Raw genomic sequence first — 22,094 nt, 5'->3', positions numbered from 1 at the left:
ATGTCCTCCTCGTACTCCCACACGGCAAACATGTAAATAAGTTATTTATTTAACTTATTTATTGCCAATGTTTTTACCGTGTTTTAAATAAAGTTTAATGTTATGTTACATGGTGTAATCAGGTGGTACTGCAGGATGTATGCAGCTATCAAGGCCCCAGTTCCAGACTGTCCCCCATCCCCTGCAATGTTGCGAAAACCTTTTCCCAGCAACATGTTTTCGAAAATCGTGTGCGCGCAATCGATGCAACACAAACATTATCGGCAACACCGAAATGCATCAATTATTCTAGAACATAGCTTCTAGGCTTACCAGGACCTTACGCCGTTCGTCTTTTTTATGCAACGCTTGACCTTCACGATCGCATCTCCGAGTTCCTACTTTATGACACGGAGCAAAACGAAACTTTTAAGGTGATTCCGCTGAAAAAGAAGGAGTATTTAATATTGTCTAAGACTTGGTCCAGTTCATAACTATGTTATGAGCATTACAAAAATGCAATAAAAAATGGGGGTCACCGTGCTCGTTTTTGTGCAACCTGGATGGCTATTATAGTAAATAGATGACCCACGAGGTTTATATTAGAAACGCTAGTAATCAGAAAAGGGAACTATCATTTCTAGAAAAATTAATTTCTTGCATTAAAATATCGAAGCAGTTCAACAAAATTTACTTTAATCTTACACAACAAACTATTTTCATTGAACTGGAATTAAGATTATCAAAGAAATCAAAGATTTTGCTGCGTGTGCACGTAAGCAGCACTTCCTAAATACGTGCTTTTTAAAGCATTCAAATAAAAATATCTCAAAGTAGAGTATTAAACTTTTCTTTTAATCGCGATATATAGTGGCCAACCGTATGACATTTAAATTGATGCATTAAAAAATGGGGGTCACCGTGCTCGTTTAGAAGAAAAGGACCATTTATTTTCCTGCCGAGCTTAACCTCAACGAAATCCCGTAATGTTCTGCGTGCGCGCGCTCGTGCGCGCGCTAAATGACGCGAAAAATTATGCGCAGCAAGGATGCGCAATGCAATTCAACGGAATCACCTTAATCAATAATTCTTCGTCTTGTGACGTCACCTTCAGCGCGCGCAACAGCTATTCATGAATGTTCTTCCGCGCGCTATTAAAATACCGTTAGTAACGAAACCAGACTGATTGCGTGTGTACCACCAACTTTCAACATTACACCTTTGTGATTTTACGGTAACCAGCATTGTTTAAAATTTAGCGGCATATATACAGGAGCAGTATCGATTTGCACTTTTCAGCTGCCAGTCTTATTTTTGATCGATGGGCCGAAAGCGCCAAAGAAAGAAAGAAACTTGTTCTTTGAGTTCACTAGAGTCCCAGGCACAAAAAAAGCGCAAAGCACATGAAGAGGTAACACAAGAAAATTGGGAAACGGAAATAACTCATACTCCAGAAGACGATGATAAGAGGTAGGTTGGAATGAGTCCCAAAACGAAATCTCACATTTGAATCCAAACATAGTTCAATGCATGCCTTTAAATCTTTTATCAGTACTTTGAATCAACTTGAACAACTTGTTACAGTAAATACTTCTAACGAATCTGTTTCAGTCCAACTATTTAAGTTCAAATAGTTTTTTTTTTTTTGTTTCATTTTTGTGATCTATGTGTAAGTGCCGTTAGGATTCTTTCGCCGATTATGAAACATATCCCCAGAATTTCAAGCCACAAGAAAGCTGTATCAATTTTCAATTCTCTGTAGCATTATTTGGTTTTCATAACAATCAAAATTCGAAGACCCTTTGAACAGATACACCGATTACTTTTCAGGGTTTATCTCATAAATCACACCAGCGGTAACCTACACAATAGCATCTCTCTCCGGCTTACTTACTTAACATTGCAAGTTAGACTAGCGGTGATAAAATCTTTTCAAAAACTCAACACTTGGTGACGTCTGTACATGCTACTATTGTTGAAGTACCCCTCGTGGGCTCTTAAAAGAAACATTGTTTTCGCCAACGCTCTTTTTCCCTGAATTTAAAGCAATTCAACTTACAAATGAAAACAAACTACTTTTCTGTTGCAGTATGTGCCTTGATGCCGAGGAGGCTTGGATCATGCAAACATCAAGTGGATACGAAGAAGACTTATTCTATGAAGACTCAGCTCACAAAGACAATCGGGATTTGAATGAGGAATACAATGCCAATAAACCAGTGACCGAGGAAAGTGCTGTACAGAAGGAAAGATCTGGTGAAATAAGTCCAAATCGATATCTACAGACAAACACAACAGAAAAGACAGAATCTAGAGAAGAGAAAATAAAGAAACTAAAAGCACTTATTCGCAAGCAAGAAAAAGCTGTTGACAAACTGAAACCAGACGGTAAAAAAACCGCACAAAAACAAAGTTCATTGGCCAAAAGTGCAGAGAATGCGAGCGACAAATCTAGAAAAACAGAACACTCGCCAACAGCAAAGGGATGCAGCAGAAGAGGACTGGGAACCAGACCTTGCAGAAGTAGAAGGAGGAAAATGGGGCGCGATGACAGTGTTGCCACTTGCCGAGATGTTGACATCTGGATGAGCCGAGGAGAGCTCATGACTAAGGATGAGTTTCTAGCTGTAGTTGGATTGGTCCGGGTTGCAAAATTTCACGAAAATCAATGACTCATATAAGGGTTCCTATGTATTTCTGTAGAAAACTCCAGTACTGTGAATCTAACCAATTTCAATTGCTGGAACAAATCCCTTTAATTATCTATATTCTCAATAAAATAATTTGAACCTAAACGGTCGGCCTTCATAACACAGACATCTCCTTGTTTCACATATTACAGACAATACTTTGGTTCTACAGACAACCCTCTTATGAATATAAATGCACTTCTGTACTACCAGAAACGGATCATTATTGAAGCGTATAACTTTTCTTTATAGGTCTTAAAACAGGCACGCGAATACTTAATTCACAAGTGCTATTAGTTGAACCCATATTTGGAAGTCAGGTAGAAGTCCTGAGAAAAAAAAAACCAACCAATCAGTTCGCTTGAACGTCGAGACGCCTAGTTCCTTCGCCCTTCGCTTACGTTGGTAGCCGTTAACAACGCGAAGTATGACATACTGGAAGCCCCATATAAGGAACTCCAGTATATTAACGATGTCTTCCAGCCCAGCCAAAGTTACTATGTGAAACAAAACCCCTATATGAGTACAGTGGAACCTCGATTTAACTAGCTGCCAAGGGACTGGGGAAATTTGTTCGTCATATCGAGGGTTCGTTATATCGAAACCCTCGATATAACGAATTTGCGAAAAAACAACCAAAATTTTCGTTATATCGAGGTCCTTTTACCACAAGAAACCTTCAAAAATAAAGAAGTTGATAGAACTAATAATAAGAGGCAAAGAGGATAAGCAGATCTGTAGACGTCTCGATAAAGTCAGTGTCTGCATATATAATGAGCTGTTAACTGTGAAGTTGTTCTGTTGTTACATTAAAGGAATTTCATCCTTTTTGGTTTGTTTCGCATTCATCTTTTGTCGCGTGTTGACATTTATTTGTTATATCGGGGTACAGTTTACGTTTAAACTTCTGGATTGTGCTCGTTATAACGAGGATTTCGTTATATCGAGGTTCGTCATATTGAGGTTTCACTGTATCTAGCCCCGGTATAGCAAAATCCCAGTTATTACGAACACAATCCACGAGCCCAAATGATGTCAAGGACGATAAGTTGGTATTTACTGCTTGGCATTATGGTAACATCTGCACCGCTTTATCCACTTTGTCCGGCTATTATCAGTTCTGTTAACTTCTTAAAAATCTGATCATGTTAACCCTATTAATTATCAGCCAACTCCTATATCACGCGCTTCTTCTTCTTCGCTTTCTTCTTCCCGCACTGAAATTCATTATAACGGGATTTAGTTAACGAACCCCAATAAACGGACACATTTTTTCGCCAGCCAAGTTTAGAACACAGACCCTGAGTAGACAGTGAAGGGTGAAGGAGTCCGTGGACAGGCGGACTACTCCATGGATTTGCGGCCTTACGGACTCTTCCCCCCCCCCCCCCCCCAACACCCTCCCGTGGGGACTACCTTATGATCACCTAAGAGATTGATACGTACATTTTCTTTTAAGCGCTGTTCACAGATTGCGTTGGAAACCAATACAGATATTACAGAGAATTGTGTAAGTGACAGGAATCAACTGAATCAAAACAGTAAAAATTTGTGAAGATTAATTCAAAGTGAGGGGCCTTACAAAACTTAGTAGTACTGGGGGCCGTTTCTCGAAAGTCCCGGTAACTTAACGGGCCCGATAAGTATATTTTTAAATTTTTTTCGCCCATTACACAGTGATTACAGACATTGTCCTTGGCCAATGTTTTCATAGAAGTTTAAGATTTTAAAAGTTAGTCTTCAAAGCTAACAAAAATTGAGTTCTGTTAAGAAACATTTATAACCAAAGACACTTATTGGGCCCGGTAAGTTACCGGGACTTTCGAGAAACGGCCTCCTGCTTTGCACGAGTGGGACTGGCTGAGACTCGTTCATACAAACACGCACTGTGGATTTATGCTTGCTCGACAAGTTTCATTTTACCTTTTCTTATCCATTTATACGTTATTTTATTTATTTTGTTTTTCATGATGTAAAATAATATCCCTCAATTCCTTTCACAAACACGATCTGCTTTGACGGGTTTGAACGCAATTACCATCGAAACAGGGAAGTATCTGGTAAAAGGAAACTGAGTTAGGTATTATCCTTTGGAGTGATCATTTGGTAGTCCATCCTTGGGTAATCCATAAGGCGGGGCAGTGTTTTCAACTTGTCCCATATTTTCCCAGTCCCCAAGGTTCCACTTTTCATGCTGGATTTTTCCTGTCCATGGCCAGCCATTATATTTAAAAATTAAAGGCCCCAGTCTTCAGTAAAATAAAAAGGTTAGTACTCATCTGAATTTACTGCACAAAGTTTGCTGCTTTGCCAGCTGTCAGATTAAGCGTCACTTTCTTTTTTAAATGTCACTTGAGTGCCCATTAAGCCCATGTTTATTTGAAAGGCCTTTCAAAGAGAACAAGATTGGCTTTTTTTTTAATACAGTCTCTCGTTCCAAAGATATTTAAGTTTTTGTTCAAAAATTGATGACGCCCCAAATCGTTCCAGTACAAAGATAAATCACAAAATCAAGAATACCTCGGGAAATATTGGAGTGATGCTGCTCACACTTGGCACCAGTACTGAGAGGTAGATACAAAATGACGCTGTTTTGACCTTTAATACATGTATCGCCAAATTGCAAGCAAAGGTGCTTCAATCTGTCACATTAATTTCTGGGTTTATGTGAGTCTTCAACTTTGATTTCCATAATTTCTCTTCGTGAAGCTATAATCTCTACCATGTTTCCTTCAATACGTACATTGTGATCCTTAATTTTAAAAATGCTAACTGTGGAAAAACACGAGACTTGCAGTAGTTTCAAGCCAAACTCAACACTAGTCACTTATGAATTGTACATATTAGCTTCACCCATAACGCGTGAGTTAACATGTCAGATGTAAACTTCAGGTCTGAAAAGATGCACTCAAAGACCTCCTTTAGTTTGAAATACAGGGCAGATCCAAAATGAATCACCTCAGGCTCCTCAGTCTTACAACCGTGTGCATACTGATCGCATGATCTTTAGTAATCTTCAGTTCTTTCATAATCTAAAGCTTGCGTCATCAAATCATTGCTTCAAATAAGGAGTAAGAACATTTCATGAGCTCAAAATTCTTATATACATTTATTTATTACAATAGTCTTTTTTCCTTTAGCTTTTTTTAAATTTTAATTCATATCACATTAATTTTATATTTCTTATCATTCTTTGTTATTATCATTCACAAACCGGTCTAGGCAGGCAACCCTTGTAATATAACACTAAAATCCTTACCTTTCAGGTATCACAAGGTACGATCAAAAAAGTCTCATATCGTCACAAATCACAAGACAAACAACACAAAACTCGAACACAGGATTAACGTTACCACAAGCGTTTTAACCTTGAAAGTGCGTGCATCGATACTTTTCTCAGTATCCAGGGGTCAATTCAATAAAACTTTTACACTTGTAATGTACAAGTCGGACCATTGTATTTACAAGCGGCAGCCGGAGACGAGTTTAATAAAAATCGGTACAAGTCCAGGTTACAAGTGTCCGACTTGTAATTACAGGTGTAGCTCTACACGTGTAAAATATGGTAAGAATCCAATTTAATAAAACTTTTACAAGAGTCCGACTTGTATTTTTACAAGAGTCCAACTTGTAAATCACAAGTGCAAAATACAAGTCGCTCGTCACTTGTAAACACACTGAGTAAGACTTCAGAAAAACAAATTGCGGTGTAAAAACATGTCGTCTTCGAGAGAAAAGGAACTCGACGAGCTCCTGAAACGTCAGATAATCCGTTCACCTAGGGAGTTTGAGGAAAGACGGCTGTTTGAGGTCCAAAAAGCCAAGGGAATTTCGAGAGAAGTCTTGTCTCCCTGTCGACGCCTTCGGCCATCTTTTGGAATTAACAGGCCCGCGTTTGGAACAGGACGAGATGTAACCGAGCACTAACGGCAAGACAGCAACTTTTAATATTTCTCCACATCCTTGGTACAAATTCCTTCTATCACGTAATGCACTCTTGTCATGGTATCTCCATATCAACAGTATGGAATATCATTCATCGCGTTCTACGGCGTTCTTAAGAAAAGGTTCTATGCTCTACAGAGGAGAATGAGAGTGAGAAACATGAAAAGAGCTGCCAAGCTTATCAAGTGTGCTGTTATACTGCACAATCTCTGCATTCTGTTTAGTGATAACGGTGATGATCCTCTTGACGATGCAGATCTCGACATTGACGGCGATGAGCTAGATATCGACAACAGAGGAACAAGAGGACAGACAACAGCAGTTGCTGCAGCACTTCCTATGAGTGCGAAAAATAATACCAATGACACTTCAAAACTTAAACTGTTTCAATATCATCAAAAGAGAACAGTCACGACGAAATACGCAATATTTCTTGGAAGGGCCAATTAATATGTCATTTGTTACTCAATGACGATATTCATTACATGTATTTTGCAAAAAGTGCACATCTACCTTACTAGGAAAAGAAAAAGAAACTGTTGGTCACAATTATGCTAGTTTAATTGGAAACCATGGTCTTATTTTAAAGATAAGTGCAAAAACCTTTGACAGGTTGCAATTTACAGTTTTTTCACTCAATATTCAAAGTATTATAATATGAATGTAATAAGTTCAGCAACCGTCCAAACGATTACTGATATCGTTTTGTTAAATGCCATTTTGGACGCTGTTTAAGAAAATTATTTTTAACAATTAAAATTAAACAATTAAAATTGTCAAGATCTTTTCTGGGCCTTTTTATGTCCAATCTCAGCTCGATATTTTCCAGTTGGAGTTTTCTTTTTCTAAGGCGCGGTATGTCGTCTTCTAGATCTGCTGCCTTGTTATGTGCAGTTGATGATATCCCCTTGGCCTTTCTAACTGATGGCAGAGCCTCACCTCTGATTTTTCTTGGCCTTTTGTTTTTAAGACTGCCTACTTGGGTAGCATTTTTGGTGAGCCGCCCCTGCCATTGCCAGTTTCAGCGATAGAAACTTGCACTTCACTGACGCGTCTTGTTTTGCCTTCTTCGTCACTGTCGACGAAAATGGCGCTAAAACTATCATTTTGTGGTCCCTCACAAGCTGGGCTAAAAGCAACTTTTGCTGCTTGGATAACATGCTCAACAATGGTCTCAAGAATATATATCCGAGAACGAAGGAAGGAGAACCGCATATATATTAAAAGGACAGAAAAGATATTTAAATTTTGCATTCGAAAAAATACACATGTATTCAAACGGAGTTTACATTTGTAAGGCTACTATGTAATTTACACGTTTGTTCTGATTAGGGGGAATTCATATTTTTACAAACTTTTTAAAAAACTTTATTAGTACTAATAAATTGTTTTTGAGCAAAAAACTTTACTAGTTTATATATAAATATTCATTTCCAAAAATTAAATTATATAGCTATATTAGGGATACACGTGTAAATTCCAGTGTCGGAAATTCTTTTATTGAATCCTTGTATTTACAAGTCGAACTTTACACGTGTAATTTACACGTGTAAATTACACGTGTAAATTACACGCGTAAAAACTACAAATGTAATTTCTTTATTGAATTGACCTCAGTTTCCAAGCAATCAGGCAAGAAGTTCGCACTACATCGTTGTGCAAGAATGTCTGCTGAAAAAGGCGAGGTACAGGCTGTAAATCGAAAACTACTTAGGCGACTTTCTTTTTATTTTAGTTGGCTTTTTCATCACTTGTTCCTCTTTAATTGTTGTTTACGCAGATTGTGAACCAAGACGAAATCCCATCCGAAATGGCGGAAGAGGAATCGAAAACAACAACTGAGTCCAAAGGTAAACTTTAAATAGTTTTTACATGTAAAAGCTGAGGAAAACGTCAGGAAAGAAAATTTCTGGTAGCCACACATAGACATTAACAACTGACAAACGACAGTAATTAACATCTCGGCTTTGCTGACCAATCAGGTCAACAACCAGAGAAATTTACACACTCTGAAGATGACTTCCGATCGGGTTGTCGAAATGTCAGTCAATGTCACCTCAAACAGTCCTTCTCAGGACTTCACTCACCCGTATGATCATAATTTACGTATGCATAGTAATGTCATAAAGGAAAATACAGGGGGATGTAAAGAATCGACCATAAGAGGACACAGAAAAAATCTGAGCCCCAGATGGGATTCGAACCCACGCCCCTCCGTGTTCTAGATCGGATGTTCTAACCTCTGAGCTACTGAGGGCAAGGGTCACTTTTGTGGGTTGGACTTACGAACCGCATCACGCAGTCACGTAGTCCATCACAAGCAACACATTAAGGCGCAACTGCATCACGCAGTCACATTAATCGCCTTAATGTGTTGCTTGTGATGGACTGCGTGACCGCGTGATGCGGTTCGTAAGTCCAACCCACAAAACTGATCCTTGCTCGCCAAGAAGAAGAACAAGAACTTGTCCTTACAACTACGCAACTTTTAATAACAGAAATGAAAGTGTCAAAAGTCTCACCATTAAAGGTGAATAACATTTGAGTTTCTTCATTGCCTTTAATGACGTGTTAAAGTCGAACTAAAAATTAACACACTCATTGTCTTATTCAGTCATCCTTTTCGTTTTCTTAGGTCCGTTATCAAGGGTATCCAAAGTCTCCGGAGATTTGCCTGCAGCATTTATGATGCTGGAGAAGATAGAAAGGCCGAACACCCCAGGGTGTCTATCCAGCTACAAGCTATCATTTTACGAAGATAGGGAGACGGGTGTTTATACTTAAAAGAATTGATAATTTCTTTACAAATTTTCATGGAAATTCCCGCCGCAGTTTTAATCGAACAGTCTTAAAGCACGTTAGCGTGTTCAATCACAAGAGCTTGTTAAAGAAAGAATGAATGAAATTAAAATATTCAAGTTACGCTTTCGTTTGCTGTTGTTTTGTATCCTGTGCATTTGCATCCAGGATGGTAGACCCTAAAGCACAGCAGTCGTGTGCTAGCTCTTTTATGCCCGAGCGGATCTGAGGCTTATCGTTTAAAGAGTGGATGTTCACGCAAATCAATCTTGAAAAAAATACAGATAATCAATAATAGTTTAATTCAGTTGAAAATATCTGATGAAAACTTTTTTTACGTTCGTTTCGTTCATTATGTGACGGTTTCCTTCCATCTCCTTGATCACCATCCATTCAGATGACACTTCCAGTTATTTTCGACATTTTATTTTATGTATATCACTAGATTTTCCACTTTACCTCATTGTTCTGGCCGAACTTCCATAATGCGTCTTATGCCTGTCTTTATACTATAGACGCATTTTTAATACCACACGAACAACAAATGTTTGCCTAAGTTCGTCCAGACGGATAATGTGTCCTCTCGAATAAAACACGCCATTAACACGTTCGGCGTTGTAGTGGGGTGAAATTCACGAGGCCATCAAATGCCTGGCACCCGGAACGGACGATGATATGGTGAAAAATGCCCAACTAATGCAGGGGAGGATACTAAAAATCACACACTTAGCTACTTTTTTCCTATTTTTTGAGCAATATCTTCATGGCTAAAGATTTTAAACCAAAGCGCAATTAAACCGCTCATTTGCCGGAAACGATATATAGACGACATATTTTCCCTATGAACTTTAAACAGAGAGGAGATGGTGCAGTTCATTGAGCAAGCAAACAAACACCACCCCAAAGTAAATTTACGGCTGAAATTTCAGAAACAGAAACGACATTCCTGGATACAAACATTGATAAAGGCGAAAAATTCAGAAGCAACTCAGTTCTTAGCACTTCAAACCTTCTGAAACTTTTCAATATACGCAGGAACCATAATCAGGATTCGAGACCGTAACGAGATGCCATTTTGACTTGAGGGCTTGTCCCCATGTGTTGTACCAAATATCTATTTTTAGGAAAACTTGCGCCGTACGCGCGCGACGCGCACACATGACAATGGTCAGGATCGCGCGTGGAGAATTGAAAATTTTAACATCCATTCAAAATGGCGCCCAATTTTAAAATTTTGCCAGGGAAGAGATCTCATTGGTGCCCACATTTAAGTAACAGACTCTCACAACGAAAAGGTAACAATTGAAAGAAGACGCTAAAAGTTGGATTATAAGCATACTGATCACATGACTCTCGCGGTAAAGTCAAAAAGGCGCCAAAACGGTGGCGCTGCGTGCGTTGCTACTGTTGAATGAATGAAAAAAGCTTACACTTCTAAGGACATGAACTCAGTCAGGCACGTAACTTTAGTGAATTTTTTCTCAGCTGCTTTCTGTCACTTTTGCCAGTATGATATGGTTCAAACAGTAGCCGATATGTATGTATGGTCTTACCCACACCTACTTGTGGAGACTTCCATATGTTTACACACCAGCACTGTGGGGACCAAATTTGGGTCCCCACAACTACATTGTCTCAAATTTCAAGATAAGTTTTAAAACACCATTTTGCACGTGGAAATCAGGAGGTTCCCACAACTCACCCAAGTGTATCAATTGTGTATCGAAGGTCCCCACGGGGTCACAAGAGAGTGTAAACTATTTTCATTGAATACCCATGGGAGTCATACAAAGTTTCTCTGTAGCGACTGTAGTTGCAGAGTTACTCTTTACATTTTGGCCATAGGGCTTTGTTTTCATTTACACATTGGCATCAATATAGTAAGCATACACAGACACTGTGGGGACATTGACCAAAATTATAGTTGAAAGACTAAAGGAAGAGAAGTTTGAAGGAAAACAATATTTAAAATGTTTAATTCTCACAATACAAACCAGGTCAACATACAGTCAAACCTGTATTAAGCCGAACCCATATTGAGAGGACACCCTCTATCAAGCAGACAGCAGCTTAAGGGGGAGTTACACCTGAACGCTATTTTTCCGCCACTTGACATGGCTTTAATGAAAATATCTCGTTCGCGTTTCAAGGAATCCAAAAACCTTATCATCATACTGTGAATCTGTGTTGTGGGGTATTTTGTGAATTGGGGGTATATTTGAGAGGAGTAGTTTTTCTAGAAAGATTAGTAAAATTAAGAGAAATAAGAAATTTATACAATAAAGAATTGAAAAAATGTCACTTGTGAAATGTTCGTGGCTAGTCTGACGCGGCGTTTCGTCTCGGCCAAGAGACTCTTCAGAGACCTTTAGAATTTGTAGGCAAACTCGTTGAGCATCGCGCTCAAAGTCCCGTTCGCAAATTCAAGATGTTAGCAGTCTGGCCCTCTATCGCAGAAGGATTCCCAATTTGCGAACGGGACTTTGAGCGCGATGCTCAACGAGTTTGCCTACAAATTCTAAAGGTCTCTGAAGAGTCTCTTGGCCGAGACGAAACGCCGCGTCAGACTAGCCACGAACATTTCACAAGTGACATTTTTTCAATTCTTTATTGTATAAATTTCAACTCGTGTAGGTGCGGTTGGGAATCCTTCTGCGATAGAGGGCCAGACTGCTAACATCTTGAATTTGCGAACGGGACTTTGAGCGCGATGCTCAACGAGTTTGCCTACAAATTCTAAAGGTCTCTGAAGAGTCTCTTGGCCGAGACGAAACGCCGCGTCAGACTAGCCACGAAGAAATAAGAAATATTGAAGAATTTAGTGAAGTTTTAAAATTGGAACTTGTAGTTTTATAAGTAACAGACGGATACCAGTTAGTCCACTAGCAACCTGGGGTGCTGTTACGTGGTTATCAACTGTCTGTTAGTGTTCCAGAAATTATTTTCTTTCTTCTATCACTTCTTAAAATCTCTTCAAATTTCATTCAAATTTAGGTGTACCGCCTCCTTAAGTCCAATTTTTCTTCCCCACATTTACTGTAAAAAGAACCTGTATTGAACGTACACGTACACGTACACCTCTATTACATTGCGGACACTCGAACCGTAACAGGTTAAGGCTTTTCTGGACTTTTTCTCTCTATGCAATATAAACAGACTAAAGAAAGAATATATAAAACTGTTCTCTTGAGGCCTTAAACTGCTGTTTAAAAGTAAAAACTAAAATCCAAGCTTTTGCCAACAACACCGAATGGCCTATCACTGTCATTACTTGACTTCAAAGTCACCATATCACAGGATGGCAACAGCTCTTTTGAATTCTATAAAAAGCCAGCCAAGAAAACCACTATTTGTCCACTATCAATCAGCCATGCCAACCAAATCCAAACTCAACTTCATTCGCAACGAGAGAAAACGCATTGAAGACAAATGCTCCTCAAATATATCTACAAAACAACACCTTAACACATTCGATGACATCCTTTGCCTTAACGGTTATCCAGAGAACAGTATAGAGCAGACAAAACGCCCACAAAATCTTCAACGAAACCCTCAGCCTGCCGGCACGGAGTGGTCGTACCTCAAGCATAGTTAATCGAGGGACTGGTTTGGAAACCTTGCCATGAAAACAATGGTGCTGCTATGAATGTTGGAAGGGCCGTGACCCTGCACAATCCTTTGTTTTCACATTCACACCATAGTTGAATATCTTAACAAAAACGCTCTGATTGGTCAGTTTCTCCAACACATTCCAAGTTCTATTGTTGTTTGTGCAAACAAAAACATATAACAAAGAAGTTTGTCAGGTTTCATAACCATTGCCTTGAATTAACTATGCCTTAAGATCCCTTACATTTCTGAACGACTCAATCACGACCAATCACAGGATCACTAACACCTTTAGAAAGGAAAACATCCCAGTACGCATTGCCCACAAATCCTACATTCTCAGACAAGCCCCATCCTACACCTCCACGGAGCGCAAATGCACTAGAGACAAATGCCCTATCGCTAACACCGGATTGTGTTTACGAAGAAATGCAGTGCACCAGCTCGCGTGCAACACCTGCGATCAACAATCCATTGGTAGCGCAACACGCTTCATCCATGGCAGCGTAAGAGAACATATCAATAACGATAACTCCTTCGTTAAAAAAAAACATATCTCTTCCTGCCAGAACAACGACTATAAAGGCATTAATATCAAAATTATTATGAGCGAAAACGATCCCGCTAATCTACGCCTCTACGAAGCATTTTACATTATAAAATACAAGCCCACACTCAATTCCCGAGAGGAATGTACTGAATTCGCCGACCTTCTATTTTAATATCTTATTTTAGAGACTACTCGCATACGCTTTTATAGGTCCCTTGTTTTTATAATGAATCAATCATTAGAACCTTGTATTCCACTCACAGTTTATTCCTACAGCTTTCACACATACGTCACACTTTTTACACACTTCACCCTTCACCCTACATTCTCTTTGCATATATATAATTATATAGCGCGCGTGGAATATTTTCTCATCCCTGATGATGCCGTTGATCGCCGAAAGCTTGGATTTTAGTTTTTACTTTTAAACAGCAATAGAACAGTTTTATACATTCTTAACCATGCTGCTGAAGGACGACATGAACAGACTAAAGAAAATTTATCACTTGCTAAGAACTTTACATCTTTTTTCGGTTTCAATGTTGTCAAAAAAAGGTCAGATTCATTGTTTTCAAGGAGTTTCTGATTGGACAGCATTTGAAAAAAAAAAAAAGCGAAGAAAAGCATTGGCTGTTCACGGTTCGAGTGTCCGCACTGTAAGAGGACGCGGACACCTTAAACTTGACTTTTATGGTAATTTCAATTTGTCAAAAACCTGTATTTAACAACACTACAAAAAGGATGCATGTTTTTTGTCCACATTTTAATAGATTGGCCATTTAACCTTGTCAACAAAAAGATCTCACATCTTTGTAGACACTTAACAAACAAGAAATACTATCTCTGTTGGCAGCCTGATTAACAATAAGTGATCATTTTAGTCATATGTGACCTCACCGACAAAACACTTGTGTGGCAAACAGGAAATTCGAGTACCTAGAGACATGTTTTTAAAACTAATTACATAATACAAATCCTTCAACAATTTCTTTCTCAACCAATTACATGAAAACGTGTCCCCTTGTAAAATGTACTCGTAGGGTAGCTCCAATGGAGCAGTGGATTCTCCACTGGACACTACGCTAAGAAAGGGAGAGAAACCCTCAAATATAAAAATTATTTCATCAATCATCGCTTTAACTATAACTATAACCATTCATTTCAGGGTAGTAGAACTGATGGCTTAGTATAACCTAGTACGTAACGTTATTTACTTTGCCGTGAAACTACAGTACTGCTATTCAAAGACTCTGTTACATGTGATATATTAATTGCAAGTTTTTTTATATCTACCGCGACGATAGTTGGAAATGTTTAGTAAACAGAACTTCAACAAATTCCGACAAAATTTAGCTTTTCCTAAAAAAAACAGAAGTTGGAGCGAACTTGACAGAGCCTTGACTTGTGAGTGCCCAGTACCTGACCAGTCTTATCTTAATGTCCAAAAAATATTTTTTTAAATTGTGTAGCAATTCGATGTTATAAATTCAACTTTTGTTACTAGATAAGTTTTAAATAACATGCCATATAAAATTTTTGAAAAGCTGGTCTAGTATAATACCTAGACCAGTTTCTCCACTGAATACTATTCAGTGGAGGCAAATAATGCATTTATTTCTGATCATTGTATTTCCCTATGGTTGTTGATCAAGCTGATAACATACAGGCAGCTCTCGGCTTCATAAAGATCATTTCTAAATCCAGATTTGATGCTTGAATGCTAAAATGATTGCAGAAGGTTTTTATACCTGATAATTATTACCTGCCTTTTCTGTCCTGAACATTGTCATGAATAAACAATTATTGTCCTGGTCTGATGGTGGGCTTGCTGTACAGACACTGGGCAACCTCGCAACTTAACAAAAACTGGAATTTTTTTCTGGGGATTCTTTAGGGGGAAATCTTTGCCACATTACACTTGTGGGTAATGTAAATGGATTTTTCTCTAGTCAGAATTTCAGGGTGTGTCCACACGAACAAGAGGAGATATGGCAGTTACAAACTTAAAAAGTGGTTGGATACTTGGCAACATACTGTAATGATGAATCGCTTACAACAGGACTTTGTGTCATCCAATATTTCTGTATGTAATGGTAATGTATTTATATACTGCACATCTATATCACATAGTCTCATGGTTGTTTACAATTCTTCTGTAAGGTGAGATTGGATGTCAGTATGTAAACGCACCACTGACAACTGCTATCAGTCTATCTAATTTAATCTCACTTACCCACCCAACCCATGTATGAATATGAAAGACAGATGAAATCAGAGAGAGAGAGATAGTCACCACTACACCAGGGACTGTGTCTCCTACTCTTTTTGAACAGTGTGTAGGTTCTTTAATGTCGCACAGATTGTTAGAAACAAGTTTTATGAGACAGGACTTATGGTTTATCATCCTTATCTGTAATCATACTGTCTTGTGATAAACAAATCAGACTACCACATTGTGATAATGCAGTAATTTTATCAATCACTTGATAAATCATAAGATTATAGACTTTATTACACCCATTTTGAAATCATTGGTGATCCTTGCAATCTGATTAGCTCTCAACAGTGTGATTTATTTCCAAATCGCATTATTTTTTGCTCTAAATCGCATCCATTTTTTAGCACATCAACATGGAAATGTAATAACAAAAATAAAAGATTAATATTGACAATAAAACTGTGTGATTTCAAAATAGGTGTAATAAAGAGGTAATTGAACTTCGTGTTCTGCAATTTTGGTCTGAAATCATACTTGCGATTTCAAATCGAGCTCGTGCTGCGCGCTCGTTTCGATTTTGAAATAACATGTATGATTTCACACCAAATTGCACTCCACTCAGTTCAATTACCATTCTAAATCAAACTCCACTGAGCTGGGTTTTGCTAAAGCAAGCTCAAGGCTCATGACCTGTTGTCCAGTGACCGTGGCCCACTCCATGGCCCATTATGTGGTACAAGAACCACAACCTGCCAAAAAAAATAAAGAAAGTGGACATTCATATCTGAAGACATAAATTTGCTATGTACATTGTAGAAAATAGCAGATTAGTCTGGAAGCAAGTGTATTATCCAGTGGGAATTTTGTGAGCCTGCAAGCCACTAGTCTAGATGTCTTAATGGGATCCTAAGTAACCCCAAAAAATTTAGTGGCACTTTTCCCACTTGCACTGAGGGCTTTTAAAGGTGGTTTTAAAATGGCCTATATTCCCCAACATGAAAACGAGGCTATGGCAGTTAACTGATTGTATCTTTTAACCATGCGAATGAACCAACACTGATTTAGCTTGGAAGCAAGGTTGATGTTGTAATAACCAAAAAGGGAGCCTATTAATAAATTAAAGAAACTTTCTTTTATTGAGTCCAAAACTTGCTTACTTATTGTTCAGTATGATTTGTAATACCGAAAAAAAGGGGTTTTTTTTTTTTGGGGGGGGGGGGGGACTAGGGCAGGCAGTGAGGGACAGAAGATGGGAGTGAGAATAGATGAATGACTTTCAGGAATTACTTTCACCATTAAACAGACAAAAATTAAACAAGACTGAATGCAAAAAAAAAGAGCTCAGATCCATACAAAACTCAGTAGTCATTCATTAGTGCTGTCGCGTAAATTGTATGCAAATGAACACTATAAAAAAAAACACAAGAAACGAACAACATAAGTTGATAATTTATTAATTTACTCCTTTGCCACAACTTTTGTGGACTCCCTGTGGTCACACTGAATGGCTCTGAATCATTGCCATAAAACACTTGTTTACCTTGGTGTAAGAACCCAACAGGTTTTTCTTTGTGACTCAAGTAAATTGGTTTCCTTCCATGTATTGTTCTGACGTTTTTGTTCCCTTTGCTTTACGTCAGATGTGAGTTTTACAGGTTTTTACACCAAGGTAAAGCCCTAAAAACATATTTGTATGGACGTAAACGTTAAAGTTTAAAGGTTTAGTTTCAGGTTAATAAATATATAATTTAAAAGGAAAATCAACGAAAAAAAAAAGTTAAAACAAACAACAAACAACAACAACAATATATCATGAGAAAAGACAAATTACAATATTACATACCCACAATTAGCAAAGGCTATTCGAGGTGGGTAGCATTTACAGTTGTTTGACCTAAACGTCATGGAACCTTTTTTTCGTTAATTTTCCTTTTAAAATGTTTCTCAAAATCGATCTTGATAATAAATATATAAACCCTGATAATTTACTGAAGTCAGCAAGCTTTATAAATGTATAAACTAGTATCCTTCATCTTTGGCTGTGGATAGCTAGGATGGAAGATTTGATTGCAAGCCAATGTTTTTCAAGTTCCTTCTGGTTATTTTGGAAAAATCGATAAAATTCATTATGGTTTATTCTCGTTCGAATGCTCTATTAGTTCTTTTTGAAATAAATGAGGAGTAATTTTCGTTAGAAAAGAGTTAAATGTTTGGGAGTTTTGACCAACATGCAGCAAAATCTCCGTAACAGCTTAAGCTTTACCTTGATCGCAGTACCGCATTTTCTTGAATAACCTGACGTATTTTGCAATGAAAGTAAAGTTCAGTCAACATTTTTAAAAACTGACCGCAATTAGTCCCGCAATTATATATGAAGGCCGTATCCGATAAAAACGAGACCGCTGACTTCAAAGCGTGACAAAATCATTGCATATCTTCAAATAGGATATTACCATCCGACATTCCACGTGCTGCTGCGATGGCCGAGTGGTTAAGGCGTTGGACTCGAAATCCAATGGGATCTTCCCGCGCAGGTTCGAATCCTGCTCGCAGCGTCTTTCTTTTGTATTTCTTTTCTTTTAATTATTTGCTTGTCGGTGCTTTAATATGTTTGTCTGTGTTTTTTCTTTAATATTTTGTAAACGACTTGTATGTGCCAAACTATGTCAACGCTTAAACAATGTCTGAATTATAAAGCATATTTTCTCTTGATTAGTTTTTATTTTTCTTTCAAAAAATAATTTTAGAAATTTTTTTATTTATTTTAATTTTAAACATTCCGATTACAATTTAAATGCAACTAAAAGCTGATAACTCTTATGGTGAAATTTAAAATGAAAAAGAAAAATTAAAAAAAAAAACCTGCGTTGGCCGGGAATCGAACCCGGGTCAACTGCTTGGAAGGCAGCTATGCTCACCACTATACCACCAACGCCGCGGTGAGGAGGAAATGGCAAATTTAATTATTTAATGTTTCCTTTCAGGTTTAGGTCATTGTTCAAGTTTGGTCCTTGTGATGGCGATGGAAAACGAAGCATTTTAATTTATTGGTATAGCCTTTTGTAACTGGTCGACAACCGTAAAAGAGAATCCGTTGTCGAGTAACTTTACTTTTTTATACACGGATGAATAGGCCTTATCACGGTTATTTTTTTTTTTTTGGAAAGTTCAAAACACAACTGGACGCTTTCTGGCACAGCTACATCCCTCCAATTTTTTTTCTTAAAATCCTTCAAGAATTTTTCAGAAGCGATGTTTTATGAAAATTATTTGACATCGGATTTCCATACAAACACTGTTATTTCAAGACGTGTTTGCCTACTCGTCATAATGGCGTGGAAAACTGTGATTAAGCCTTACGTACGTGCGCAAACAAAATAGGAAAATTGTATGGCGACTTGCGTCTGCGGCAAAAAGTTGAATGTGGTTCAACATTTTCCACAGATTTAAGTTGCCCATACATTTTCTCTATTTTGACTTCCACGCAACAATGGCAGAATTCTGTTTCAAGCGGCACCCGCTGTAAATTTTTGTCCCGTCCCGCAGTCCCGCACAGGTACTCATCCCGATCCCGCTATAGCATGGTCTGACTTGAGAGGAGTCAGGACCTTGCTCCAACTTATTTCTCGCTTTTGCGAAAATTTATACATTTCCTATATGCTGGCTACAAAATATAACCCTCAAAATTCCCATACCACAGCCAATCCTACTTACCTTCAAATTTATTTCGGACCATCAATTTCATTCGCTTTGGGTCAGCCCAGGATTTGGTACCTGTTAAAGGCCAAGTAATACGGGCAAACTTTTCTTGCAACTTGTCGCGCTACAAATGTTGCGTTGCAAGTTGTGATTGTCTGTTATTACCACCGCTGCGCGCAACAAATTTTCATGTTGCAGAAAGTAGCTGCTATATCTATTTTTGCAACAAGGAAATTTGTTGCGCGCAGAGGTGGTAATACGGGAAACAAACAGTCACAACTTGCAACGCAAAATCTGTTGCGCGACAAATTGCAAGAAAATGTTGCCCGTATTACTTATTTTAATGGCAAACCATTTAATCCAGTACAAGCTGTACATGGGTCGGGTGGGCATCTTTGCGGGGAGCCTCCCGCCTCCCGTCAGGAAGACGTGATACTCAGGTTAGAGGGTGGGTGGTCACCCAGCAGGGGTACTGTGCAAACCCTGTTTCAGGGCAGATGAGCTCATGATGAGTTAAACTGAATAACCGTAAGACACGGCGTCTTGAAGCGGCTGGGAAAAAATTTTCAGGGATTTCCTTGGGAAACTGAAGAAAAGCATTTAATTCCCAGTTCTTCCTTTATTAATCCTTTAGTTTAACTTTTTTGTGAAAAATACAAATACCGCTGGACTAGCTACCTAAATGTAACAAACAAACTTGTCAGTCAACTGAATATGTCTTATTTTTATATACCTGAGCGCACATCTTTTTATAGCAATCAGTTTAAAATTGAATTGTTGCTTTTATTAATTAAAGGTTACAGCTAGTGAGACAAATCACAGCTGCAGTCGATCAACCGAGACGTCTCGTTAGTCATTGGTGGTTCCATAGACAAAATAATGGACCAATGTGATTTGCAGGCATCGCTAAGCAGTCACCAGTAAAACAAGCTGAACCGTATCAGTGTCATTCCCCTATCATAGACGTAATGTAGGATATACAGTTTCGTACAAATGAAATACTATTTATTGATCACCCGATTCGTTTACGAACGCTACTAAACGATTAGAGCGCTGGATCGATAAAAAAAACAACAACAATAGAGTATGAGTTTCGTTGTATTTTTGTCAGTGCCACCCGCAAAACCTCACTTTATTGGTAACCCCACCTCAACTATGCAAACAGGCCTCAGCTGTTAGCAACGATTGGTGAGTGTCGCCACAATAATCTAAAGTCAAAATCCTAAATAATTCGAGGCTCTGTTATATAAAATACCTATTTTAAAAAAAACCTGTTCAAAACCGCCACTTGCTTTGCAATCTAATTCGGGACCTTTTGTTTTCATTTCTCGGTCGAGCATACATGAGGCCATCGTCATCTGACATCTTCCAGTAGATCATCTAAAGACAGCGGTGGTGGAAGGCAGCGATATGTTATAAGCTGGACTGTCTCATTAAAGCTTTTGTACCTCAGACCACCATCTTCTTTCATCCTTTTGGAGAAGTCGTCTTCAACATTCTTATGGCGTGGCAAAACAGGCTCTGGAAAAAACGTTCTTTCATGCAGCTCAATTTCCAAATATTTCTCGAGCGAAAGAAGTTCTTCCTGCTCCTTCTCAAGCTTTTCCAATATTTCTTCCATCTCAGTCAAAAGGTGTAGCTCTTCACTGGATAACGAAGAATCCTCCAGACAAGTTTTAATCTCGGTTCTTGTAAAAGTCTTCATATCCGTCTGCAAAATTTGTTCTAATTCTGAAAATTTTCTTCGGAGAATAACTCTTCCAACTTTAAGTCGCTCGTGTTGTCTTTTTATTTCTGCAAGTTCCTTTAAAAAAATCGTTTGCATCTCTTCCATCTTGGAGTCAAAACCTTCTCTTTCTTCTTGACTAGGGAACTTAATTCCGTGAGAAACTAGGCGTCTATCTGCCATATCGTGGGTATCCGCGCCCAGAATTTCTCTTCCTGCACATTTCAATTCTATTTGATTCGCACTGCACGTACCTCTGGAAGCCGAACAATCCCGCTTTCCTTTGTCTAGCCAAAGCTCGTTGAATAGAAGCGACCAAAAACGTTTGAATCTATGACAGAGCGACATAACTTGGAGGCTTCCTCTTAAGATTCCGCGTCCTTTTTGCAGGAAGTATCATAGTCGAGAAGAACTGTATCTTGGCCTTACTTCTCTTACGCTTTTACCTGCGGCCGGCTTCCAATTAATGGAGCACGTTTTACGGTGCATACGTCTTTGCTGGTATCGCTATTGGTGGTAAAACTACCGAATAAGATAAAATAGATTCGCCTTTGTCCGCTCAAGGTCGACCACCTAAAGCTAGGTGCGTCGCCTTAAACAACAAAACTGGACAAAACCGCTTTTGACCGAACCTGCCATGCGTAATGCCAACAGGTGATTCAATGGTTTTCCCCTGCACGCGTTGCATGTGATTATCTGTTACACCACAACCAATCATATGCAGGATCGTGCTTAGGCACCTGCTAAATTCATAGTCGTTAGTTTTACAACATTATTCGTTTAGTTTACAGCATTCATTTGTAAACTATATTAGCTCAAGCCTTTCTACTAATCACTCAGACAAATAAACACAAAAAAAGTTAGCACAAATATGGCCTC

General features: G+C 38.5%; 2 protein-coding genes, 1 long non-coding RNA gene and 2 other non-coding genes across 6 annotated transcripts; 3 read left to right on the top strand and 2 right to left on the bottom strand.

Annotated features, from left to right (window-relative positions):
* The first annotated feature begins 1,094 nt into the window (after window positions 1–1,094).
* On the top strand, window positions 1,095–3,498 carry LOC146484196 (uncharacterized). Of its 2 annotated transcripts, XM_085104944.1 has the most exons (3): window positions 1,095–1,169; window positions 1,279–1,449; window positions 2,069–3,498. In XM_085104944.1, the coding sequence occupies exons 2-3, from the start codon at window positions 1,301–1,303 to the stop codon at window positions 2,649–2,651; spliced, it is 732 nt and encodes a 243-aa protein (XP_084961070.1). In that variant the 5' UTR covers window positions 1,095–1,169; window positions 1,279–1,300; the 3' UTR covers window positions 2,652–3,498. The 2 variants fall into 2 exon arrangements, with proteins under 2 accessions (XP_084961070.1, XP_084961068.1); XM_085104942.1 differs by having other exon boundaries at window positions 1,114–1,449.
* A 4,712-nt stretch (window positions 3,499–8,210) lies between these two features.
* LOC146484195 (uncharacterized) lies at window positions 8,211–9,536 on the top strand. The gene is made up of 3 exons (XR_014863657.1): window positions 8,211–8,299; window positions 8,395–8,464; window positions 9,250–9,536. It is a non-coding gene; the product is annotated as an uncharacterized LOC146484195 (long non-coding RNA).
* Window positions 9,537–18,263: 8,727 nt separating this feature from the next.
* On the top strand, window positions 18,264–18,345 carry Trnas-cga (transfer RNA serine (anticodon CGA)). The gene has a single exon. It is a non-coding gene; the product is annotated as a tRNA-Ser (tRNA).
* A 308-nt stretch (window positions 18,346–18,653) lies between these two features.
* On the bottom strand, window positions 18,654–18,725 carry Trnag-ucc (transfer RNA glycine (anticodon UCC)). Its single transcript has one exon. It is a non-coding gene; the product is annotated as a tRNA-Gly (tRNA).
* A 1,060-nt stretch (window positions 18,726–19,785) lies between these two features.
* LOC146484192 (uncharacterized) lies at window positions 19,786–21,862 on the bottom strand. The gene has a single exon (XM_085104941.1). The coding sequence runs from the start codon at window positions 21,561–21,563 to the stop codon at window positions 20,844–20,846; it is 720 nt and encodes a 239-aa protein (XP_084961067.1). The 5' UTR covers window positions 21,564–21,862; the 3' UTR covers window positions 19,786–20,843.
* Between the last annotated feature and the right edge of the window lie 232 nt (window positions 21,863–22,094).

Source organism: Pavona decussata, unplaced genomic scaffold (assembly GCF_977016875.1).
Source record: "Pavona decussata unplaced genomic scaffold, jaPavDecu1.1 SCAFFOLD_36, whole genome shotgun sequence".
Lineage (NCBI taxonomy): Eukaryota > Metazoa > Cnidaria > Anthozoa > Scleractinia > Agariciidae > Pavona > Pavona decussata.
The sequence above is the reverse complement of the archived record's forward strand: the minus strand, read 5'-3'. Positions and strand labels throughout refer to the sequence as shown.

Excerpts from the sequence above, each read along its gene's own strand:
- LOC146484196 (XM_085104944.1), top strand. The coding sequence starts at position 1,301 with ATGGGCCGAAAGCGCCAAAGAAAGAAAGAAACTTGTTCTTTGAGTTCA. Across the intron at positions 1,450-2,068 it reads CCAGAAGACGATGATAAGAG|TATGTGCCTTGATGCCGAGG; the intron begins GTAGGTTGGAAT and ends TTTCTGTTGCAG.
- LOC146484192 (XM_085104941.1), bottom strand. The coding sequence starts at position 21,563 with ATGTCGCTCTGTCATAGATTCAAACGTTTTTGGTCGCTTCTATTCAAC.